Genomic DNA, 27,634 nt, shown 5'->3' on the forward strand with positions numbered 1-27,634 from the left:
TCAAACCATAGATCTAGGAAGCTCATGAAACACCAATTAGGTTAAATGCCAAGAAAATTATGTGTAGAAATACCCTTTTCAAACTAGAGGGAAAAAAGGGTGGGGGGGAAGGAGAGGAATCTTAAAAGAAGTCACAGGGAAAAAACCCACTATACTGATAGAGGTACAAGGATAAGACTTACATCTTACTTCTCCTCAGAAACTAATAGTAGCAACAGTGTATTCAACTATATTTGCTTATGTATATATATGTGTATATGCATAAGTGAAATGAATGTCAGCAATGGCACAAGGGATGGGAGAGAGGAATTAGGATTATTTTAAGGTACTTACGCTACCTGTGAAATTGTATAGTGTTAGTGGACTTGAATTAGTTGATACATATATTACAAACTCTAGGGCAAACACTGAAAAAAAGTAAAATGAGATTATAACTGTTAAGGAAAGAGAGAAAATGGAATAAAATGTTTGACTAAAACTGTAAAAGACAGAAAAAGAGTGGATGACAAATACCGAAACAAGAGCAACAAATAGAAAACAGTAACAAATGTAAAAGATATTAATCCAACTACATCAATTATAACTATGAACATCGATGGTCTAAATGTACCACTTAGAAGACTGAGATTATCAGAGTGAATCAAAAACAAGACCCAATTATATACTGTCTATAAGAAAGTCACTTTATAAAGGCACATACAGATGAAAAGTAAAGGGATGGAGAGAAAGATATTACAATTCCAACATTAATTAAAAGGAAGTGGGAGTAATTACATTAACTCCAGACAGAGAAGACTCAAAATAATTTATGAGTGATAAAGAAAGGCATTACATAATGACAAAAGGGTCAATTCTCCAAGAGGACATAATAATCCTTAACATGCACGCATCTCACAATAGTGTCAAGCTATGTGAGGCCAATGAGAAACAGATGGATCCACACTCTTTTATTATAAATGGACAGATACAGGAGGCAGAAAATCAATAAGGACATAGTTGAACTCAACAATATCATTAATCAACAGGATATAATGTATACCTACAGACTACTCCATCCAACAACAGAATATACATTCTTCTTAAGCTCACATGGAACATTCAACAAGACAGACCACATCCTGGGCCATAAAATACATCTTAACAAATTAAAAAAAAATAAATTATACAATGTCTGCTCTCAGATCACAATGGAATAAAAAGAAATCAGTAACAAAATGATAGCCGAAGAATCTCAAAATATGTAGGGATTAAATAATATATGGATCAAAAAAATTCCAGAGAAATCAAAAAATATTTTGAAGTAAGTGAAAATGAAAACACGATGTACCAAAGTTGTGGGATACAGTGAAAGCAGTGCTAAGAGGGAAATTTATAGTGAATGCATTCAATACTATAAATCTAAAATGAATCATCTTAGCTTCTACCTTATGAAACTAAAAAAGAAGAGCAAATTAAAATAAGAAGAAAACAGAGCAGAAATCAATGAAATTAAAAAACAGGAAATCAACAGAGAAAATCAGTAAGACCAAAAGCTGCTTCTTTGAAAAGATCAATGAAATTGGTAAGCCTCTAGCCAAGCTAACTAAGAAAAAAAAGAGAAGACAAATTATTAATATCAGAAATGAAAGAGGGGCCATCATGACAGAGCCCATGGACATTAAAAGGATAATAAAGAAATACTAGTAACAGCTCTATGCCTACAAATTTGATAACCTAGATGAAATGGACCAATTCCTTGAAAGACACAATCTCCCAAAACCCAAACACACAAAATAGACAATTGAAACAGCCTATATATATTAAAGAAACTGAATCAATAATTGATAGCCTTCCAAAACAGAATCCACCAGGCCCAGCTAGGCTCACTGATGAGTTCTACCAAACAAATATTTAAGGAAGAAATTATACCAAGTCCCTATAATCTTTTCCAGCAGACAGAAGCCAAGGAAATGCTTCCTAACTCATTCTATGAAGTCAGCATTACCCCAAACAGAACCAAAGAAATAACAAGAAAAAAAACCTATAGAACAATATCTTTCATGAACATAGATGGGAAAATCAACAGACTATTAGCAAATCAAATCTAGCAATGTATAAAAAGGACTGTAAACCACAAGCATATGGGATTTATCCCAGGTACGCAAAGCTGGTTCAACATTTGAAAATCAATTAATATGATCTATCACATCAACAGGCTAAAGAAGAAAGGTCGCATGATCATATCAATGGATGCAGAAAAAGCACTTGATAAAACCCAGTATCAATTTATGATATAAACTCTCAGTAAACTAGGAACAGAAGGGAGTATCATCAACTTGTTAAAGAGTATCTACAAACTTAATAGAAACTTGAAGCTTTACCACTAAGAACAGGAACAAGTGAAGAATGTCCTGGCTAATGTGGTAAGACAAGAAAAGGAAATAAAGGTATATACATTGAGAAAGAAATAATAGAACTCTTTGAAGATGTTATGATCATTTATGTAGAAAATCTGAAAGAACGGACAAAAAAAACCTCCTGGAATTAATTAGCATTCATAGCAAGTTTGCAGGATACACGGTTAATATATAAAAGTCAATTGCCAAAAAGAGTCTACTGCTTTCCCATATAACAGCAATGAACAAGTGGAATTTGAAATTAAAAAGACAATAACATTTATATCAGCACCCCCGAAAATTATATACTTAAGTATAAACTTAATAAAATGTATAGAAGATCTATGTGAAAAAAACAACAGAATTCTGATGAAAGATATCAAAGAAGAGCTAAATAAATAAATAGATATTCCATGTTCATGGTAGGAAGACTCAATATTATCAAGATAATTAGTTCTTTTCAACTTGATCTACAGATTCAATACAATCCCAACCAAAATACCAATAAGTTATTTTGTAGATATTGTCTAAGTAATCCTAAAGTTTATACGGAGAGGCAAAAGACCCACAAAAGACAGCACAATATTGAAGAATAAAGTTAGAGACTGAGACTCCCTGAGTTCATGATTTCCTATAAAGCTAGAGTAATCAAGACAGTGTGGTATTGGAAAAAGAACAGAAAAATAGATAAAAGGAACAGAATAGAGAGTCCAGAAGCATACCTATATAAATATAGTCAACTGATTTTTGACAGAGGAACAAAGACAATATAATGGAGCAAAGACAGTCTTTTCAACAAATGGTGTTGAAACAACTGGACATCCACATGCAAAAGAAAAAAAAATGAATCTAGACATAAACCTTACAAAATTAACTCAAAATGGATCACAGACCTGGATGTGAAACACAAAACTATAAGACTCATAGAAGATAATATAGGAGAAAATCTAGATAACTCTGGATGTGGCAATGACCTCTTAGATACAACACCAAAGGCAGAATCCATGAAAAAAAGAATTTAAAAAAGCTAGATTTCATTAAAATGTTTCTGCTCTGAAAAAGACACTGTCTAAAAAATTAAAAGACCAGTCACAGACTGGGAGAAAAATATTTGCAAAAGACATACCTGATAAATGACTGTTGGCCAAAGTATACAAAGAACTCTTAAACTCAACAGTAAGAAAACAAACAACTCGATTTCAATGTGTGCCAAAGACCCTTAACAGACACCTCACAAAAGACCAGAGATGGTGAATGAGTATATGAAAAGGCACTCCGCACCATATGTCAATAGGAAAATGCTAATTAATTAATTTATTTATTAGAATGGCCAAGATACCAAACAATGATAACATCAAATGCTGGTGAGACTGTGAAACAACAGGAACTCTCATACTATATGGCTGGAGTACAGTCAATTTGGAAGACAGCTGGGCCACTTCTTATAAAACTAAACATATTCTTACCATATGATCCAGCCATCATGTTCCTTGGTATTCACTAAAAGGAGATGAAAACTTACGTCCACATATAAACCTGCTCACAGATATTTAAAGCAGCTGTATTCATAATTTCCAAAATTTCTAAGAAACCAAGATGTTCTTCCTTTGGTGAATGGTTAAATAAACTGTGGTACACCCAAAGAGTTATGCAGCACTAAAACGAAAGGAGCTACCAAGCCATGAAAAGATACGGGAAACCTTAGATGCATATCACTATGTGAAAGAAGCCAACCTCAAAAGGCTACATATTGTATGATACAAGCTATATAACATTCTGGAAAAGGCCAAACTATGGTAATAGTAAAAAGATCAGTGGTTGCTACAGGTTACAGGAGAGAAAAGAACAGGCAGAACACAGGATTTTTAAGTAAGTGAAACTACTATGTATGATTCTGTGATGGTAGATACAGATCATTATGTATTTGTCCAAATCCATAGAATGTATAATTAAAAGTGAAACCTAAGGTAAACTGTGAGCTTTGGGTAAGATGTGGCAATGTAGGTTCATCAGTTGTAACAAATGTATCACTCTGGTGGGGGATGTTGATAATAGAGGAGGCTATGCATGGATGGGGTCAGGTAGTATGAGAAATTTCTGTACTTTCTGCTTAATTCTGCTGATAATCTGAAATTGCTCTAAAATATAAAATCTATTAAGAAAAACCTCTATGCCCTGACACCAGCTCAGATCTGTCAACCCAATTTATAATTACGCTTTTTTAAAACAAGAGTTATTTATTTTAAAGAGAGAGAGAGTATAGGCATGTACATGAGCGGGGGTGAGGCAGAAGGAAAGGAAGAGAACTGCAAGCTGACTCCTCAATAGGCACAGAGCCCAATGTGGGGCTCGATCCCACGACCTGAGATCATGACCTGAGTTGAAATCAAGAGTTGAGGGGCGCCTGGGTGGCTCAGTCATTAATCATCTGCCTTCAGCTCAGGGCGTGATTCCAGCGTTCTGGGATCGAGTCCCGCATCAGGCTCCTCCGCTGGGAGCCTGCTTCTTCCTCTCCCACTCCCCCTGCTTGTGTTCCTCTCTCGCTGGCTGTCTCTCTGTCAAATAAATAAATAAAATCTTTAAAAAAAAAAAAAAAAAGAAATCAAGAGTTGGACACTTAACCAACTGAGCCACCCAGGAACCCCTATAATTGTTTTTTTTTTAAATGTACCCATGAAAGAATGGAAACCTGGTAAAAAGGAAAAATAAAAAATAAGCAAAAACTATCTCTTGGTTCCTTTTAATAGTAAATGTCATAGACAGATTGTAATTCTAGTGAGAGCCAAGAACAGAAAATTATAGGGGTGCCTGAGTGGCTCAGTAGGTTAAGTGCCTGATTCTTGAATTGGCTCAGGTCATGATCTCAGGGTCATGAGATCAAGCCCTATGTCAGGCTCCATGCTAAACATGGTGTCTGCTTAAGAGTCTCTCTCTCCCTCTGCCCCTCACCTATTTGCACTTGTGTGCTCTCTCTCTCTCTTAAAAAAAAAAAAAAAAGGAGAGAAAATTATAAAGCTATTCCTTACTCAGGTAAGCAACATATTTCAGTTGTAGCTTTTAAAAACACAACACATCTGAACTATTTGCATCATTATCAAAACACACTGAATGTAATATTGAACTTCCTGAGGCTTTATGATAAAGTTACAAAGCATTTCAAAATTTAGCTGTAATATGTATAACTTAACCATCAGTCTCTTTCACTATAAACGGTCTTCTATGCACAAAGCATTATAACACACATTAGGAGTACAAAAATGCAAGGATCATTAGTTCAAATTATTATAGTAGCTTGAGAGGCAAAAGGAGTGAAGTGACCTCTGTAAAAGACAGCTGCTAATAAATGAAATCATGGCGAACTGGAAAAAATGTATGCTCTATCAGCATGCGTACATCTCTCTCTCTTTAATCATACAAAAAGGAAAAGGTTACAATGTCTATTGATAGTATAGGGCTTGAAAGTTTAGTGTAGCTTTCATTTTATAGGTTTGCAGTGTCCAACAGTAACTGTTTTCCGTCTAGTTCATATATAAGATGCTCTTCTGCATTCCAGTCAAGGTGCTTTCTACCATGGCTCCTGACTTTCAAAGTCCAAAGTCTTTCCTGGGTGATAAGCAAGAACATCTGTGATTTTTAAGGGAACTGGCATGTTGCTCCAAAGCAACAGATACTTATGCGAACCTCTGTAAATCACCGGCCTTTTAAAGTCTAGCGTTTACTTATTTTTGACTCAAATTTCTTTGCCACATTAACTTTGGTTGGAACAATGACAACAAAATACAACTGGACAAGAAATTCAGTCAACTGCCCAAACCAGAAAAGGTACTTTTCCCCCTGCTATAGCCAGACTGTGTCTTTATTCAATGGATCTTTTCTGGAAGAGTCATTCTTACCTGTAAGGCACAGTATCTCAACACAACAGGAACTAAAAATTAATGTTCTTATCAAAGGAATGACAGCCCCAAAGAAGGATCAGATAAAACAATGTTATTTCCTATACCCCAAATCCTAAGTGAAAAGATTCCCCAGAGAACTATAAAGGAAGGGAGCCTAATTTTTTAATCCTTAGGTATTAAGGTTAATGATCCAAGCCCTCCAAGGTTTGGAAGAGAAGCAAGTTAGAAATACTTGAAGAGAAAGTGGAAAGAGATCAGTGACCAAGTCAGAAGTTCAATGAGGCCTTCCAGCTGAAAAGAATATAAATTAAAAGTGAGAAGACACACAATGCACCAGAATGAGCATTCTAATGTCAGCAGAGAAACTATGTTCTCTGTTAGATCTAATGGACTTTTTTTTCCTTTCAATAAGAAACTTACTTTTATTCCTGGGTACCCTATTTTGGTTACCATCTATATTTTGGTTACAACCACAAGAGTATGACCCCATCTGAAATTTATGGTCATAATTTAAACTAGTTTTGTACTTCTCTCCAGTCATGTTCTGCTTTTTAGGGAGCAGGAATGAAGGAAGACAGCAGGTTGAACCTTGGCTGGAATTCTGTCAAGGGAGGGGGAGAAGTAGCAGTGGGGGCAAGGGAATAGAAGATATGTGCAAGGAAGAGAGTATCATGACAAATCACGGAAGTTAAGCTAAAAAACTTAGACAAATGGAGACACAAGAGGGCAATCAAGTTGTAGTGTCAAAGGATGGAAGGTCAAAATGAGGATGAATTGTCAGAATAAGGATAAATGAACTGAGGTATCCAGTCAAAGAATTGAGGTGGTGAAGATACTGATAATGAAAAGATCTAAAGATTTATTATTAGAGACAGAGAGAGAGAAAGAGAGAGGGAGAGAGAAGAGAGTACATGGGCCTGGGGAGGGGCAGAGGTAGAGGGAGAGAGAGAATCTCAAGTCGACTTCCCACTGAGCATAGAGCCTGACTTAGGGCTTGATCCTACAACCCTGAGAACATGACCTGAGTCAAAATCAAGAGTTCTACGCTTAACCAACTGAGCCACCCAGGTGCCCTAATGATGATAAGATCTAAATTATTATATGGAAGCATGTATTTGAGGTGGAGTGAGGGTAGGATAGTTAGGAAGAAAGAGATCAAGAAACAAAGAGGCCAAGACTGTTGAATAAATCATCAGTGTGAATTTTGGCTGGACATCACTAAGAATAACAACATGAATAGTAGTAGCAAGGACAATGGGCCTGACACTAAAATCTTCAGCGATTAAAGCCAGACTGATGAGGAGGACACTAAATGACAACATAAGGGATAGGTAGTAAGCTGGAGAGTCTGATGGCAAGGGCTTCAGAAAAGGTGATAGGTAAAAATAATTTCTGTAAAACGTTTTTAATTATTTTTATTTCTTTATTATTTTAAAGATTTTATTTACTTGACAGAGAGAGATCACAAGTAGACATAGCAGCAGGCAGAGGGAGAGGGAGAAGCAGGCTCCCCGCTGAGCAGAGAGCTGAATGCTGGGCTGGATCCCAGGACCCTGGGATCATGACCTGAGCAGAAGACAGACGCTTAACTGACTGAGCCACCCAGGCACTCCTGTAAAAAGTTTTTAATTACAAATCCCTGTTTGAAAGAAAGATTTTATTTATTTATTTATTTATATTAGAGAGAGAGAGAGAGAGAGAAAGCGTGTGCGTGTGGGGAAGGGGAGAGGATCTCAAGCAGATTCTGCCCTGAGCGTTGAGTCTGATGCAGGGCTGGATTTCAAGACCCTGAGATCATGACCTGAGCATCCAAGATTGGATGTTTAATCAACTGAGCCACCTAGGTGGCCTGAATCACAAACGCTTTTTTAAAAAACATACAGATAAATGACATATGAACAGCCTATGTTGTATGAACGTGGGCTGACGTATATAACAAAATTTGTAATTGTAGTCGCCTAAGAAAAGAGGGGAATGGAAATAGAACCTTATGAAAGAGCTGAACTAGCAAGGGACAACTTTTTCACAGTGTTCTATTAGTTCAACAGATGAAAAAAAGGAAGATTATATCTATGCCTATAAGGAAAACAATAAATCATTATTTAATTATTACTCTTTAGGACTAGCTCTTCCATTTTTCATATGTCATATTAGTATGTATAAAAGGGATAATTCAATTAAAAAATGACAACTTTTTTTTCAGTTCAACATATAAGAAGCACCCTGGCTGTTTGTATATTTGGTCATAATCAGGACATCAATTCTCAGTTCATGGAACAACTGTTACAAACATGCATCGTTGTCTCGAACAGATAAAGCAGCATAATAAATAAATAAGACTGGTATTTACACTGGTGCATAAAATAGCTTATTAGTGAATTTGCATGTCTAATCACAAATAAAAATACATAAAGCCCTTATAGAAAGTTCATGTGTAAGACCAACTGTATGTGAGAATTTTAAACAAGTAGCAAAGTTCTGTTCTGACACAAATGAAGTATTAAAAAAAAAAAGACATCATCCCTCTCCATTAAAGAGACTGAATGCTATTTTAAAAATTTCGGTTATACTTGAGTAATTAATAAAGCAATGGGCAGATAATGAAGATTTATCACTGGACAATAGTATATTCATTTCAAAATATAATTTATATTTAACTTATAATGATTAATGACAGTAATGAACTCTGAAGTTTTAAAACTGGAACCTTGCCATTTATAAAACCACAAATATCTCTAAAACTCTACAATTTAAATGAGGAAGACCTGGAAAAGCAGACTACAGAGAGTACATATAAGATCTTTGGTATGCACAGGTGCTTCTAATATCAACTCAGTGCACCAAAGAAATAAAACTTCAATTTGTCAACAAACACAAACACATTATTTAAATCTTATCCCAGCTTGTACATTAAAAAAGAAACTGAAAATCCAACAGGAAACTTAAAATTACATTAGTACTTTTTGTAACAGTTCATTTCTAGGCAACACAATCGTACTGTATACAAATACAGTTAGGTAATACACTAGGAGCTTGTACAAAAATAATATCTGTGCTCACATAACAGAGCATAGAAAAGCCCAAATTTTAGAAATATTTAATATTAGTATTTCTTAAAGTGTAGTCCATGAACTAGCAGCATCAGAAACCTCAAGATTACCATGGTTTTAAAGAACTGCTTGTTAAAGTAAATTTCTGTGCTACATCCCAAAACTATTAGAACAAAACAAGAATGTGCATTACTTGCAAATACCTTTGGTGACTGTTATCTATGTAAAACTTTGAAAAAGGACACATCACTTCTTACTATCAAGATTCTGATTTAAATTTGGTTTTTAAAAACTATTAGGTTAAAATGCTTAATATAGTTTTTAAAATATTTAAAAATAGGGAAATAAGATAGATTTAAGCAAACAGACTTACAGTTGGTGATATCAGGTGGTACATAGCCATCATTCATATACATACTTGTGGGTTTTGCCACTTTCAAATAAACAAAATCAGACGTGTTCTTTAAGGCAGTTACTGCTTCTTCATGAGTAACTTCTTCCAAACACACACTATTGACCTAAAAGAAAATCCCAAAAGACATTTAGGACATTTTCATTACCTTTCTGCTTTTTTGGTTATAAACAATTATACCAAAACACAGGGAAAAAGCAGAAGTGATTTAAGGAATATAAAGGTATATGAAAAGAAAACCCCAATTTTACTGTCTATCACATCAGGAAGCTGTTTATGTGTGTTAATGGAATAGCCAATCTTAATTCCAGTGCCTATTCCTCCCAATCCCCAAGCCTAGTCCTTCTACTCTTAGGTATTTATGAATATATGTAAGTATATTTTAGATTTTTTTAAAGAAAATGAGACTATTTTAAGTTTTTATTCTGCAATTGGATTTTTAATATAAGGTATCTAAGAGATCTTTCCATGTTGGGACACATAGAATTAAAAAACTGTTGCACAGTACACCATTGTGTGGTTATATCATAATTTATTAAGCCATTTCAATATTAACAGATATTTAAACTGTTCTAAATAAATGACTTCAGTAAACTTATACTCACTACCATAGAATATGAGTGTGTCATCCCATCTACTCAGGCCTTTTCCAACATGGAACAGTATCAATTTATAAAAAAGCATGTTTCAATTTATACATTACTATTTAAGTTTTTACTTTCACTATTTAATAGTTGAGACTTTTTTCAGTTATTTATTAGCCGTTCATCTATCTCCTGTTATAGAAACAGAATTGATTTTTAGGTAGTGATATATATCCTATGACATTGCTAAACTTACTAGTTCCATCAGTAAGTTCCTTAGGATTTTCTTTATACAAGTAAAACTGTATTTGTAGATGTAATCTACCAATTTTTACTTTTTCCTTCCCAATCTGAATGTCTTTTTAGTTTCCTGGCTACACTCTTCAGTACAGTCTGAATAAAAGTGGTAGTGGTGGCTTTCCAGACATTTGTTCATTTCATCTAAATTATCTAATATGTTGGCATATAACTGTTCATAAATAAAAGTATTTCCTTATGTCCCCTCTTTAATTCCTACTTTTAAAAATTTGAGTCTTCTTTGTTTCTTGATCAGTCTAGCTAAGGTTTGTCAATTTTGTCCACCTTTCCAAAGTACCAAGTATTGGTTTATCTTCTCTCTGGTTTTCCTATTACCTATTTCATTAACTTCTGCTCTAATCTTAATTATTTGCTTCCTTCTGCTAGCTTTAGGTTAACTTTGCTCTTCTTTTTGGTAATTTTTTTTTTTTTGCAAAGACATAAAACACCAAAAATGTTCCTAATGTTTTAAAATTACAATGTACTAAACAAATACTCATTTTAGTATATTTTTCATTTCCCTAATTTGTACCTGTATAATTGACAGAGAGTTTTTCATGTTCTGACAGAAATTTTTAAAGGTCACAATCATTAACTTGCACCACCAATTATTAATACTGCTTTGCAGGGTTTCAGCCACATGGTCATTTTTATGGTCCCACACTACGAGGTACAGTGAAGGACTGCCTGCATTTTGAAGTACACAGCTGTGGTATACTGTTCCTTTGGTGGCCTGCAGTGAGCCGTGCATCTTGGTATTCACACCCCTGTAAAAATCCCTTCCTACAGTGAACCTTGCTTGGCTACGTAACTTGCTTTAGTCAATGATGCATTAATAATTATGATGCAAAGAGAGGACTGATAAATGCCACACAGTGGAGCCTGTGTTTCTGGCATGTCCCTCTTGTAACCTGGTCACCATCCTGTGAGAAGCCTAACATAGTCATGTGGGGAGACAACTGGCTTACAGCTCCAGCTGAGCTCTCACTTGACAGCCAACCCAACTTGTGTGCAAAGTTATGAGTGAACTTGGAAGTCGATTCCTGGCTCTAGCTCAGCTACCAGGTGACATTATGCAGAACAGACAGACTGTCCTGGCTAAATCCTACCCAAATTACAGAAGTATAAATAAATATTGTTGTTGTTTTAGCCACTAATTCTTGTGTTTTCTTAAGCAGCATTAGTAACAGATAAAAGAGCTGACAAGATTTGCTAAGGGATTCAATAAGGAGTATGAAGGAGAATGATCCTGAAGTTTTAGACCTGGGCAAATAGAAGGATGAAGTTCTCATTTCATGAGATGTGAAGACTGTGCAAGGAATAGGATTTGAGGGTGGTGGGTGGGGCGTAGGATGAAACTCAGAAGTTCATTTTTAGATATATTAAATTTGACATGACTCTTGAGGCATATGAAAGGAGACTAGATGAAATCTCCTAGGGCTTTTCAACTGTTTTACCAAGAACCACTCTGAAAAATTTTTATATTTCAGCCAAGCACAAAATATATGTGTATGTGTGTAAAAGTAAAACTGAAGTCAGAAAACAATACTTATGCCTATCATGTGCAATGAGACAGTACATTATTTGACCACCTATCAAAAAGAAGAAAAAATGTACAAGGACCAAGTCCTGTCTCACCTCAATGTTTAGAGATTAGGGAGAAGATGCACCAAAAGGGAGAATGAGAAGGAAAGACTAGTGAGATACGAGGAATACCAAGAAAGAGGGTAACTATTAAGCAAAATGGAAAAAGCGTCTGAAGGAGGAAACTGTGTTGAATGCCTGATAAGTCAATTAAAATGAGAACTAAAAATTCGATAATTTCAGTGGAATTATGGCAACCAAAGCCTTACTAAATGGTCAATCAGCAGACATTGCTGGCTTCCCAACCACTAAAACTGATTCTGGAAAAACCATAAAAGAAAACACAGTATCTAAGAAATTAAAAAGTACAAATGAGAAACTCAGTGGAGAAAGAAGGCTGTTTTCAACCAGTGTGTGTGTGCAGAAAAGCATTCCAAGTCAGCTCTTTCCTCTTCCCCATTATTAACTCGAAAACAGTCTATCTCCTTGCTGCAGCAATAAGCAGTACTGGCCAGCATGTACAACAAAGAAATCATTTATATTTTGCTGATAGAAGTGTACATTTTTATAACTGGTTTAGAAAACAATATGTTTTTGCTATAATGTTACTAAGAGGATATTCCATGACCACTGCTTAGGATAAATACTTAAATGAAACGCTTGTATGTACATGTTCACCAGAATACGCAGCAGCTCTCTCTGGCAGAGTTATTCATACTACTGAAAAAAAAAAAAAAAAAAAAGAGGAAATAACCCAACACCCCACTATATCAGACCTAGTTTACGTGCCTTTTCAGATTTGCTGGAGCCTACCTGTCTACTAGGCTTTGGCTGTGTGCTTACTGGAGAGTCCTGGCTACTGCTTCTCTCACCCTGTCTCCAGCCGTTATCAGCTCTTTCAATCTCTTCTAGGGTAAGGGCTGTGCTCGGGCATGGCTGATGTGTTACTCCATAGAGTGAGAGCTGTAACATGTCAAAAGCCTGTGTCTGATCTGTGTAGATCACTGAGGCTCTGGTTCTTTCTACCACTTCTGAGTTCAGAGGAAGTGCTACGCCAAGGAGTATGGGAGCTGGCTTCCCTAGCATTTGCCCAGAGGAGCTGAGTAACAGTCCAGAAATTTGGAACAGTTAGCTCCATGGGGTAGACTCTACCAAAGAGACAGTGAGATAAATCCTTTCTTTTCCTTGGATGGTTGGATCTAAAGTTTAATAATGTCACATCACTTGCCTGGAAGACTATCCTATATGACAGGAAATTAGCGGTATTTTCTTATGAAATTATGGCCAGCTCAGAAACATAATAGCTTGTGTTGACTTTCCCTTATTCTCTGCCTCACTTTTCATTTTCACTCACTCTAAGCTTCTGATATTACACCTCCCAATAAAACCTTAGCACAGTAGCTTTTCTTCAGGTATTTTTTCCAGGGAACATAGACTAGGACAGTTATTGATGAAGACTGGACAAATAAACTGCAGTATAGTACAGAACAGCATATTATGTAGAGGTGAAATGAATATATTTTAGCTCTAGGCAACAATATGGATGAATAAAAAGAAAGTATTAAAAGACTACATTCAGCACAACAGCCTTTAAAAATTTTCAGGACAAATTAATATTAAAATATTTAGGCATATGTACATGATTACACAATTTTTAAAAAGCAAACGAATAAAAAACACAAATTGTTGATATTCTAGTTTTGGGTTGGGTAATGACGTTAACAGTTTTCATTATACTATAATTAACTTAAAAAATAAAGGGAAAAGAAAGTCAAAGCTGATACTGTTTAAACATTTCTGTGTATCCAACTCTCCCTAACCCTTCAACACAAAAAAGAAAAGGAGAAAAAAAGAAAAAGAGAGGGAAGCTAGTAGAGGGGGAAAAAAAGGGCTAATAAGATAATACCAAGAATCATTTTTCAGGTTTTGATTAAAGCAAGATTAGTATTCACTCATTTAAATATTGTTTAAACATTTTTGGGAAGTAGAAATTTGCTTTAAAAAAAAGGGAGAAGACATCAAAATGATTTTTAAAAGAACAGATTTCTTATACTCACTGCTAAAAGTTTATCTCCAATCTGAAGTTTACCGTCTTTATGTGCTGCACCTCCTTCAATTATTTTGGTTACATAGATGCTATTATCCCCAGGAATATGTTGATTTCCAACACCTCCAGCAATGCTGAACCCAAGACCTGTTTGGAAAACACTAGTTTTGAAATTTCATCATTTAACGTAAATTTAAGTCCAAAGAAATGGTTGAAAACTAGAAGGTAATTGTCTCATCACATTCATGTCTTTTTTAAAACACAAAAGAACCTACTTGCCTTTTTTTTTTTTTTTTAATATAAGGGGGCTCAAACTCACAACCCTGAGATCAAGATCTGATCTGAGATCAAGAGTTGGATGCTCAAGTGACTGAGCCACCCAGGTGTCTCTATTTGCCTACTTTTTAAGTCTTACGTATTTGCCTTCTAGCTGGTAGACAATTATATATATAGGTGTTCCTATAGTTACAAATAAGCTCCTTCCCCGCCCCCAGGTTACTTCTTAAAGTCTTTTTGTAAACCCATTTGTTTGTTTCAAAGAGGCATTACAAAATTATGTTTCACTTTTGTTGCCATCATGATTGCGCTTCTAACACTTCTAATACCTTCACAAGATTAAAACAATTGAGAAAAATAATAAAATTTTGGTAGTGGGCAGAACTAATAGGCTTCAGAAATGTGGATAATTTTGTTCTTTTCCCAATGTTCTATGAATTACTTTTATTTTTTTTAAAGATTTATTTATTTTAGACAGAGAAAGCTCGATTGTAGGAGGACGGGGTGGTAGAGGTGGAGAGGGGCAGAGGGAGAGTGAGAGAGAGTTTTAAGTAGACTCTGCCCTGAGCCCAGAGCCCAGCATGGGCAGGATATCTCACAATCCTGAGATCAGGACCTGAGCTGAAACCAAGAGCTGGATGCTTAACTGACTGTACCACCCACACGCCCTTCTATGAATTTTTTAAATAAAGAATTTCTGTAATTCATAAATCCCATAGCTTCAAAACTAGACAAATTTGTAGCTCTCTACTCCTTTTTTCATTTGTTGGACTACTACTTCTTCCATGAAGCTACAAATTAGAATCAATATTTCCATTTATCCTCAATCCCATCAATGTTTTCAAAATTCAGAAATCAAATATTAACTGTCCTCATTGCAGATGTAACTACTAATGACACACTCATAAATATTTTCCTTTTTTAACTTAGCCTGTGTATCTGCATTTAAATGTACTTTGTAGATCGATGATTACAAGTTAATAGCAACACTAGACATGACTTAGAAGTGCTTAAGCAGAAACTACTTACAAAAATCAGCAGAAATTATAATAGAGAAATTCTAAAAATTCACACACGTTCTGTAGGTTACCAGTACGGTTAATCTTAGAATGTGTGTAATAAACAAGTTGATAGCTACATTTATCTCAGTAATTTCTTACTTAATAATTTGTCTTAGTTTGATTATTTCATATCTTTAGGACCTTTTTTAAGCTTTTATTTATTTATTTGACAGAGAGAGAGCACATGAGTGGGGTGAAGGGCACAGGAGAAGTAGACTCTCTGCTGACAGGGACCCCGATGTGGGGCTCAATCCTAGGACTCAGGGTCATGACCTGAGCCCAAGGCAGACTTAACCAACTGAGCTACCCAGGAAACCCCATACCTTTAGGACCTTTAATGAGCTTTATTTCCATTATTTTTTCTGATACCGGTTTCCGTCTTTTTACGTACAAGCGTACGATAGACCCTGCTTCTTTCAATGCTTCAACTGCTTTGCTATGTGTCACATCACGAACATCTACTTCATTTACTCGCAATATACAGTCATTGACCCTGAGAAAAAACCCAAAATATTAAAAATAAAAGTTAAATATCAAAATGGCAAATTTTCACTTTGACAATTTGTCATTTTCATTTTTAAGGTAAAGAGAATTATTTACTAAAGAAAATATACATGAAGAAACTTCATGTTAAATTCTACCACATCAAATACTCATATAAATAAATACAAATATTTTCCAAGGGACAGCAAAAGAAACAGTGCAAATAACAGATTATCACATAAAAATATTAAATAATAAAGACAGCTACAATTTGCATGTTTCTTGTATGCTTATTATGTGTAAGCATTAAGACACTGTTTTATTTATTCAGCATTTTAGTATTTATTTAGCAATAACCACATGCCAGGTACTTCTTTTAGTGTTTTAACCCTTACAACAACCTGTAAGGTGGATATATATATATATTCACAAATGGAGAAATTGAGGCAAAAAGAGTTCAAATAATGACTGACGGACGGAGCTGTGACTCAAAGAAAATGGAGGTTCAGACTAAAAAAATTATAGTTTAAGGTTACAGAGACAGCGGTGGCAAAACTAGGATAATTACTGATATATCCAAAAATAATTTTTTGACTTGCTTTTTCAAACTAGATACATTAAAAAAAATAAAGTTATTTCTTCGAATTTATATGAAGCTAAAGATTATATCATTTAATTAAAAGGTTTCTCATGTAAATAATTTAATTTGACACAATAATATATTTTTTTTAAAGTTTGATTTGTTCTAGTTCTAATTTTCCCCCACAGCTCTGGCCTCAGCTTAAATTGCACAGCATTCCATTGGGGGGGAAAATCATCTGAAATTGGGCAGGAAAGGAGAACAAAAGATGATTAAAATACTAAAATTCATCCTGATAAGCTTCTCTGTAATTAGCTTTAAGAGGAAAAAAACTCTGTATGCAAAGACAGTGGTATATTAGAGTAAGTATTAAAGGTGTGTTCTTCAGTGAAATAAATGGGACACATTAATTTTCACATAAGCACAAATAAAAAGTCAGTAACAGAATCGGGAAGTAAATGTATGCATTTACATGAATGGTCAAATTATTAATTTTTACCCAACTGATTTAATTAATCTATCACCTATCATATCCAGTGAGAAGTTTAGAAACTGAAGAGCTGCAGAAGGTAACAACAGCCTTAAAATCAGATGTTATTATTATTATTTTTAAAGATTTTAGTTAGTTATTTGACAGAGAGAGAGGCAGCGAGAGAGGGAACACAAGCAGGGGGAGCGGGAGAGGGAGAAGCAGGCTTCCCGCTGAGCAGGGAGCCTGATGCGGGGCTCGATCCCAGAATGCTGGGATCACGCCCTGAGCCGAAGGCAGATGCTCAACGACAGCCACCCAGGCGCCCCCAGATGTTATTTTTAACAGACCATATAAAAATCCTTAGTTCTAAAACTTATGACTGTTACTATATATGTATACTTATATGTATATAAGTATATATATATATAAATAAATAATTAAAAACCAACAAACAAGGGAACAGGAAAAGTGCCATAATCTATGGCCCAAGGAAACAACAAAGTATGCTAAAGATATCTTCTACAGTGCAACACTGAATTTAAACAAGAGTTTGCATAAACTTTACTTTTTACTTTTGGTGGTATGGGATATAAACTCAGATATATACCATCTCTTGTAACCTAAGTTTATATATATGTTTCCTACCCAGGAAATAAATGGAAAACATTTTGTGAATATATTTAAAAATACAAAGGGAATTCTATGATTTCTATAAATTTGCTCACATTTTTTAAAAAAATATTTGATTTATCTATTTGACAGAGAGAAACAGCAAGAGAGGGAACACAAGCAGGGGGAGCTGGAGAGGGAGAAGCAGGCTTCCTGCTGAGCAGGGAGCCTGACGCGGGCCTCCATCCCAGGACGCTGGGATCATGACCTGAGCCGAAGGCAGATGCTTAACAACTAAGCCACCGAGGCACCCCAAATTTGCTCACATTTAAAACCATCGATCAAATTTATTATTCAACATGTTATAATATCTGAGATAAAACTAAATTCCTAAATGAAAAGAGGAAACAATGCTTAGAGCACAATTATTTCATTCATTTGTTATTTAAGCATCTGCCTTATGTTGGTTATTATGATAGTGTTTATTTGTATTGATGCCTTGTTCAATCTGCCTAAAGAAAAATATACAAAGTGTATTCAGCATCATAACATAAAATGCAAAATGTACCGTAATCTTCCATCTTGGGCAGCTGCTCCCCCTGCAATAATTTTGGTAATGAAAATACTTGAGTCATCTCCAATGTGTGGGTTGTCTGTACCTCCTGCAATGCTGAAACCAAGCCCTGAATTTCCCTGGGGATAAAGGAAAAAAAAAAAAAATTGAGCCTGAGTAAGAATTACCTTTATTGATAGGTTCCTGTCATTTTAGAACCTAGAAACTGTACTATCACAGGGAACATATACATAAAGGTGTATATGTAGGGGATATGAAGATTCTGAATTAAGAAATATAAGGAAAGCTCTTTCTTCTCTATGAAGAATTCAAAGGCATTCCTTCTGAGTAGGTACTAAGTACTTTTGAAGTATAGTCTATTATGGTTCTTTCTTTTAAAGTATGTGCAATTTGCCCTTGGATCAGTCACCCCTCTGCAGAGGTGTCACTGTTAGGTCTCTTTCTTTTAGAATGTATCTCACTCATGTTTGGTAAGGCAAATGTCTCCTAAGAGAAAAAAGTGAAGTGATCTTCCTGTTGCAATTATTTCTGAGTAGGTAAAAGTAACATTATTTCACCTTTTTAGAAACGGGGTAGGGGATGGTGCTTTTCTTTTACTAATCTTGCCACCAGCTGACTTTAAAATGACCAAATTATATCTGTTAAGTCATCATCCTTGGACAATTGTTCTAAGCAATGGTATTAAAAATTTGTTTATTTTTGCAAAAATGTTCTAACTGTGGCCTTCAGGCAACTCAAACAGATACATCTGAACTGATAACTTAATATTAAATAGCTTAAATATGCCATCTACTATGATGGGTCCTAAAATTCTATTTTAATAATTTTTTTATTAATAAGAGTTACTAGAATATGATTAATAGTATCAATGGTTGTGTGATGTTACCAAGTCACTAAGGTACTCAAATTCTTTTTCTTTGCTTTTTAAAAAATTGAGATATAATTTACATATAACATTGTATAAATTTAAGGTGTACAATGTGTTGATCTGACATATTTATATATTGCAATATGATTATAATCCTGCTTTAGCTAACATCTCTATCATGTTACATAACTGTCATTTCTTTCTGTGGTGAGACCATTTAAGATCTAGTCTCTTAGCAATTTTTAAGTAAATAATATAGTCTTGTTGACTATAATCACTATGCTGTGCATTAAATCTCCAGAAATTAATTCATCTTCTAGTTGCAAGTTTGTATCCTTTAACAACATCTCTCCAATTCCTGGAACTCAAGATTTTTAGTAAGTGAGAAAACAATGTCCAGTCCTAACTAAATAACTTTAAAAGGCACTGGGAAAGAATGCAAAATGAATAAGATAAAGTTAGAATTACATGTCAATTATATCTCAATATTGCTGGAAAAAACCTAAATAAAAAATACCACATTAAAATATGTGTGCTACATTAATATTGTGCTTACCTGAGAGTTATTCATCCATCTTAGTAACCCAAATTCAGGTAGTGGGCAGTAAAGATCTGGTATACATGTAAAAGACCCTGTCAGGTCTATTTGCACTTAGAGACCACTCTGGCTTCACATATAGACAAATCTAATTATCTAGGATTTCAGTCTTAGACAGTTACTTAGGAAATTTACTTCTGTGAAACACTTTATTTCTCAAAAATGCTTGTCAGAGGAGGTGGCATTACTGAAATACATCATCATTTGAATGTAGATATTCTTAAGGGGTAAATATTACAAGGAAATTTACACATCTAAATCGTACACTTAAACTATTTTCTGACGGGGGATTCCCAGTCAGAAATTTTCCCATAAATTCTCAGTAGGATCTTGTCTACTAGAACTATAGTTACCATTTTGCTAAAAAAGAAAACTGTTAACAATAAGCATATTACTAGCATATGAAATACTTTAATAATGCTTTATATGAAAAATAAAAATAAAACTTAAAAACAAAAATCTGAGAAACTGTTAGACTAGAGGAGCGTAAGGAGACATGGTAACTAAGTGTAGTGTGGTATTCTGGAAGGGATTCTGAAAGAGAAAAACATAAGAACTAAGGAAATCCGATAAAGTATAGACTTTAGTTAATAATAATATGCCAGTATTGGTTCTTTAGTTGAAACAAATGTAGTCTAGTAATGTAAGATGTTAACTGAGGCCAGGATAAATGTAAACTTTTGGTGTAACTTTTCTGTAAATCTAAAACTACTTTAAAGTTTCTTTTTCAAAAAAAAGTTATTAAAGAAAAGCAACATGTTCTAAAAATAGCATGGGTAGTTTTATAATACGTATACTTATAAAAGAAACTAATATTACATGGTTCTGTTTTTGAAAGATCTTTTCCCTTGAATTCTATATGAAAGAGCAGTATATTTAAAGAATTCTTTAAGCAACAGATTTATGCATAAAAACTTAAGATAATTAAGTTTTTACCCTTTCAAGTGTGATTTCTTCATATTCATAATCTGCATCAGTGCCGTTAACCTAATGGGGGAAAAAAGAAGTAGCATAGAAATTTAAAGTATAAAATTTGAAATGTCAAAACATAATTTTTGTATGATTTATTAATGCAAACCTGTTAAATGTGATAGTAATAAAATAATTTGGTTTCATTTTAATAATTTTAGGTAAAATTTTCAAAGAATAGAACAGTACAAATGTGATTGAGTTGACATTCATGATATTATGACTCTCAAATATAGAAAAGGTACATACAGCTTTTTTTATTAAAGAAAAAAATTTTTTTTTGTTTATTCATTTGAGAGAGGGGGAGAGAGCGTGCACACATGAGCAGTGGGGAGGGTCAGAAGGAGAGGGAGAAGCAGCTCCCCACCCCCCAAACTGACCAGGGAAGCCCAAGGAGGAGGAGGAGGACGACAACGACAACAGACTCAATCTCGGGACCCTGGGATCATAACCTGAGCTGAAGGCAGATGCTTAACTGAATGAGCCCACCCAGGTGCCCCCGTACAGCTTTTAATATTATGGAACTTCAACTCTTTTCACTGCCTTGATCCACACATCTAATCAGGTGCCAATTCTTATTGATTTGAATACTTCAATTTTTCTGAAAACCATCACCTCTTCATTCTCATCTCTATTACCTTGATTCAAACCTTTGTTAATCTCCTCTGGACTACTGCCAATGTAATCTATCCAACTCTTGGACTAGTACTCTGTGCTGCCCAAATAACTCTAATGTGTTTTACACCAATGGATCTTTCTGGAGCCTATATCTAATAATGTACTTGCTTCAAACCTTTCAGAAACTCTCATAAAGGCTCTGTACGAACTGACCCCAATCTATCACTTAGCTTCATTCCTAAGATACATAACTCACTTCTTCATGAGTGTTACATACCATCAACTCTGAATGACTTGCTTTTTCCTTTACGTATCTTGCAAGTTCCCACCTCTGCATCTGTTACTTTAGTGCTTCCTGTCACAAATTTCACTTATATTATTTCATGTCCAAATTTGATTCCCCATTCAAGTTCTTGCTCACATCTTACAGACCAAGCACTTAATCTTATTCTTTCCGATTTATTCCCTACTCCCTCCTGAAAGCAGTAATTTCCACAGAGAGGGCCATTGGTGAAAGGTGAATAATCCTTGGGATCAGATTAATTCAGGTTCATGCCATTGCTTTAACATTTCTGATGAAATGAGGCCATGCAAAATACTCGATCAAGTCAAACAGGGATTGTGACAAACTGCATTTCTCTAGATGCCTCCATCTTTCATCCTATATGTTCTTTTGCAATATGATTAAACCATTCTACCATCAAGAGATGTCACCTATTTCTCCTTCCCTTGGATCTAGGAAAGTCCTAGATGAGCTTTGTTAAAAAGAATGTGGCACAAATGATGCTGTGTGGTTTCTGAAGGTCATGTGATACCTTGTAATATTTGCCTTTGTCTTAGAAGGTACTTTCTTAGAACTCAGGAGGTATAGGGGCACCTGGATGGTTCAGTCAGTTAAGCGTCTGCCTTTGGCTCAGGTCATGATCCCATCATGATCCCAGGGTCCTGGGATCGAGCCCCACGTCCAGCTCTCTGCACAGTGGGGAGCCTGCTTCTCTCTCTCCCTCTGCAGTTCCCCCTGATTGTGCTCTCTCTCACTCTCTCTCAAATAAACAAATAAAATAAAATAAAATAAAATAAAATAAAATAAAATAAAATAAAATAATTTAGGAGCTGTAATGTGAGGAAGATCAAATAGCCCATGGGAAGATTCAAATGAAGGAGAATTAAGGTCCTCAGCCAAAAGCCCCAGCTGCACTCCTAACTAGCAACAATCAACTGCCAGTCACATGAATGAGACTATTTTGGATCTTCCAGCCTCTTCCAGTGCTCCAGCCAATATGAAGCAAAAGAACCTTCCAGTTAACCCGAAAAATCGCAAGAAATAATGAACTGTTTTTTAAGCCACTAAAGCTCCAGGGTGGTTTGTTATACAGCAACAGAATAATGAAACAACGGAATAATGTCATCTATGTAAGCTACTTTGCTTTCTTCACCATACTCTAAGAAAGCACCCCTAATTCAGCTCCAGCTTAGGGCCTAGGAGTTTTTTCTTGGGGGCTTTTGAAACCCATCTCTTCTACCTTTTTGGGTTCTCATGGCTCTAATGGATTCAAACCCAATTGTTACTTTCTTAACTCTCTTTCTCACCTAAAGAGCTTTTCTTCTTATATATACACATATACTTTTTCTTTTTAATCTTTCATTTTGTAGGAGTGCTGACAATACCGACTCCATCTTTGGCCCTCCATCTTGTTCATATGTTTGCTTGATGACTTCTGGGCACCACAAGTTCCACGCCCTTTGGAGATTAATATACATACCTTAGAAATGCCCACCAAGGCCTGGATGTGTGGGGAGGCTTCCTTTGGCCTCCCACAAATCTATTAAGAGATAATATAGTCTTTCCCCTCCCAGATGTACAAATGGCACCACAAGATCCAGTTAAAGATTAGTAGTCAATCAGGTGCATGTGAACCCTTTGATCTCACTACAATGCCATTCTGTAAGTCCCCTCGCTCTATAAAATCCAGACTTTATGGAGAATAGCCAAGCAGCTGCCATGGACTGTCAACCACCCAAACTCACCCTTCTCTGCTGGTCAGTAAGTCACCCTGCATAGAACTGTGTAAACTGTATGGAGCAGTCTGCTTCATTTTCTCGTCTCAAAGTGTCTGCTCAGTTTAGGGGATATTTTATTGTCCCTCCCCCACCTTCTAACAGATTTCTATGCGTCTAGAATGCAGGAGGTTTATCCATATACATATTCTACCAACTTGACTAGAAGTCCTTTTTTTGTGAGTAAAAATAAAACCCTTATCTGCAGCTATACCACTTTCCTTATTCTTTTTTTTTTTTTTTTTAAAGATTTTATTTATTTATTTGACAGAGAGAGAGACAGCCATCGAGAGAGGGAACACAGTCAGGGGGAGTGGGAGAGGAAGAAGCAGGCTACCAGTGGAGGAGCCTGATGTGGGGCTCGATCCCAGAACGCCGGGATCACACCCTGAGCCGAAGGCAGACGCTTAACGACTGAGCCACCCAGGCGCCCCACACTTTCCTTATTCTAAAGGTTATCTGTATCATCTTTATATTTCCTCGCTCAGACTTGCTAAAAGTCTCAGTCCTTATCAAAGTAGTTTTAATACTGATTAAGCTATCACATTCTATGCTATCACTTTCTTTTATTTTTATCAATTCTTTATTCTTTCTTTAGACTTTTTTTTAAAGCTGCTTGAGCTGAACGCCCAATTCATTTATGCTGATTATTCTTCTATTTTTAAAAACATCATTAAAGTTAATAAATTTTCCTTGGCACATGGCTTTGGCCAAATCTCAAAACTGCTACACTGGGCTCTATTTTTGTTCATTTGTTTATTTCTAAATACTCTGAAATTTTATTCTGGAAAACATTTCAACATGTGTGCTTATATGGCCCTTTCGGTGTTAAGTAAAATTTCTGTACTGTGACCTTATGATTTCTGTTTTAAGAAATTTGAGATTTTCACCATTAATCTTTCTCAAAAGATAAATATATGGTACATGTGTTTGGTGTTTAATTTAATGCTCAGTCATTGAGATCTAGTGAGGATTCCAGGTAGCATAGAGTGATCGTAAAAAGGTAAAAAGTGAGAAGACCATAGGGACTCTGAATGACTTTAGTCCTAAACCTTCAATAACATAAAACTGTCTGATAATTTCATATACAGAGACGATGTGATAACAACTTTAAACACTGTCAAAGTGGGCTTCAAAATGCCAAGAGTACATTACCAAAACTACAAATTACCCTGTAGGTATCAATTCATCAACACTAAAAGTGAAAAAAAACCAATGGTGGTGTAATATTTTCAACAGCAGTATGTTTTCCAGCAAAACTACAAAATGGTTGGTTTGCTTAGTTTTCTTTTTATATCTTTATAAAATGTGGCTTCCAATAGGAATGAAATTCTTGCCTAATATATTATTTACATCATTATGTAAGGTTTATTACTCTCAATTAGCAGGACAGGGTTAGAGGTAACATGGGAATAAAACCTGAGGAGACTGATCTTTAGGCAATATGAATACATTGACAAAATAACTTTTCTTCTTTAAAAATATGAGAATAGATCTAGAATATTTCCTGAGAACTGTCACTGCTAATATTTTCTAGGTGTTGAATTTAAGCTTATCAACAAAATGGGATTGTGTAGGGGATCAAAGCTGGAGCAGAAACTAGAAGCTGACTGGGCCCTATGAAAGGTCTTGAATGCTGTACCAAGCAATGAGAAATATTCTTTGAAAGTTTCTGAGCATCAAGTAGGTTTAATAGATTTTCCAGAAAAGGAGCTATGATAGTATGGAATAGATGGAGAGCAACTGGAGAATAGTAAACTGGTGAAGAAGTTATGGCAGTAGTCTGGGTAAAAGGCACAAATTACAAAGACATTTAAGAATAGGCGGTAAATTTCTAAATATTAAAAAAAAAAAACCCCTAACATTCACGGAGAAAAAAACCTACGAAGCTGTAACTAAGAGCATAATCTAAAAGAAAGCTGACCAGGAAAGAAAATCAGAATTATACAACATATGTCTAAGTTATACTCCACTGATCCATCCAGTTTGGGACCACAACTCTGCTGCTTTAATTAATGATGTTTTATAATATGTTTTATTATTTGGTAGGTAAATCTCTCACAATTACTTTTACTTTAAATTTTACTTGACTATTCCTGAGTTTTTACTTTTCTACACATCAGTACTGTTCAAAAGAAGTTTCTGTGATGATAAAATGTTCTATAATCTGCCTTGTCCAATACAGGAGCTACTACCCACATATGGTTACTCAGCACTTGAAATGTGGCTAGTACAACGGAGAAACTAAATTCTAAAATTCTTCCTTTTTCTTCTTATGTCATCCCCTCTCCCTCTCTTCCCCACCTCCTTCCCTATCCCCCAAACACACTTATTCTTTTTGGGGGCTATAACTGGTACTATACCAAATTTACAGATTCATCTGGGGAAAATGACGATCTCTACATTATCTTCCTATTCAGCAATAAAATCTGTTCTCTGCTTACTTAGGTATTCTTTTATGCCATCAGCGAAGTTTTATAGTTTTCTTACTACAAACTCTATAATTTTCTGTTAAACTGATTGCTAGTATTTCATTTTTTTTTTTAAGATTTTATTTATTTATTTGACAGAGAGAGACAGCCAGAGAGAGAGGGAACACAAGCAGGGGGAGTAGGAGAGGAAGAAGCAGGCTCCCAGGGGAGGAGCGTGATGTGGGGCTCGATCCCAGGACTCCGGGATCACGCCCTGAGCTGAAGGCAGACGCTTAATGACTGAGCCACCCAGGCGCCCCTAGGTATTTCATATTTTTGTCGATAGAGTTAATGGATTTATTTACAGTTAGTTGCTGCTAGTATATTGGAATAGCACTTATTAATTTTTAAGTTGTATAAATTTTTTCTTTTTAATACAATTTGCTTTAATTATGGGTACATACATGCTATAAAAAGGCAGAGGAAAATTTATAACACAGATGTCCTCAGTCCCTTACAGGCCCAAATATTTTCATTTTCTCATCAGCCTATACCAATATATCTGAACAGGACAGACAAATCCTATTACATAATCAGTATAAGACTTCTCCAAAGGAAGATTTAAAAAGAAGCCCAATTTATTAATTCCTTGCTGTTTAGGTTCAATTCAGTAATTCCTTTCTAACTCTAGATTAATATATTGAAAGTCAGGATTTTATCTATCAATAGTCATGTGATTCAGAGTTCCTATTCATGCATAATCTCAGGCAATTAAAAACTTCAAAGTCTATACCAACACAAGGTAAGAATCTAAAAATAAAAATGGGAAGAAGAAAATGTTATTCCTAATGAAAAATTAACATAACTAAATACAAAACTATTAACCTCTAAAGAACTTACTTATAAGATTTTACTAATAATGAATAGCAACATTTAGGTTGATTTATAAATACTGGGAGTTATCAATTATATTATACATGGAAAAAGTGAAGAAGCTTTTAGTATGTAAGAAAAGTACCAAAGTCAAATTGAATGAATTTTCCTAACCTTCACTATTTGTAGGATGTCTTAAGGAAAAAAAAAAAGACAAACAGATGAGTATTATTTCAACAAATTACTTCATTTCCAACTTAATACTGAAACCAGTAAGAACTCAGAATTTTTGTTTTTAACTTTGCCTTACCTTAATATTTTTCACTATTTAAAAAAAGAGCAGGAACACACAGAGACAGAATCAACCCCAATGCCAATGAAATTATATCAATTAATACTAAAAACTGAGTATAATACATAATACTTAATGGTAAAAGACTGAACAAGACCAGGATATTTGTTCTTGACACTTCTATTAAACATTGTAATGGATTGTAATGGAGGTTCTAGCCAGGGCAATTAGGCAATCAATCAACCAATCGATCAATCGATCCTGATTATAAAAAGAAGTAAAACTATCTCAATTTGCAGAGGGCATGATCTTATATAGAAAATTTAAAGGAATCTACACAAAAACATTAGTAAATAAGTTCAGTAAGGTTGCAGGACAGAAGATCAAAATCTATTATATTTCTAAATGAATTCCTAAAAATCCATTATATTCTAATACACTAGCAATCAAAAAATCCGTAAATAAAATTAAGAAAACAATTCCATTTACAACAGCATTAAAAGAGTAAAATACTCAGGAATAAATGTTAAGCGAAAGAAGTCTAAGACTTGTACCCTGAAAATTAAAACATTACTGAAAACAATTAAAGATGTAAACAAATGGAACATGATCCTGTGTTCATGGATTAGAAGACATAATATTGATAA

At 34.9% G+C, this 27,634-nt stretch overlaps 1 protein-coding gene across 8 annotated transcripts in view; it reads right to left on the minus strand.

Moving 5' to 3' along the window:
- The window catches only part of DLG1 (discs large MAGUK scaffold protein 1), a 272,209-nt gene that overhangs the window by 83,404 nt on the left and 161,171 nt on the right, over positions 1-27,634 (minus strand). For all 8 annotated transcript variants that reach the window (XM_040621402.1, XM_008708348.2, XM_008708351.2 and 5 more), the window contains 5 exons: positions 20,703-20,753; positions 18,295-18,419; positions 15,906-16,075; positions 14,256-14,392; positions 9,695-9,839 (listed from right to left, as the gene is read on the minus strand). In XM_040621402.1, coding sequence (XP_040477336.1) covers positions 9,695-9,839; positions 14,256-14,392; positions 15,906-16,075; positions 18,295-18,419; positions 20,703-20,753 — 628 coding nt within the window. The remainder of the gene's footprint in view (positions 1-9,694; positions 9,840-14,255; positions 14,393-15,905; positions 16,076-18,294; positions 18,420-20,702; positions 20,754-27,634) is intronic.

Source organism: Ursus maritimus, unplaced genomic scaffold, assembly GCF_017311325.1.
Source record: "Ursus maritimus isolate PB19 unplaced genomic scaffold, ASM1731132v1 scaffold_4, whole genome shotgun sequence".
Classification (NCBI taxonomy): Eukaryota; Metazoa; Chordata; class Mammalia; order Carnivora; family Ursidae; genus Ursus; species Ursus maritimus.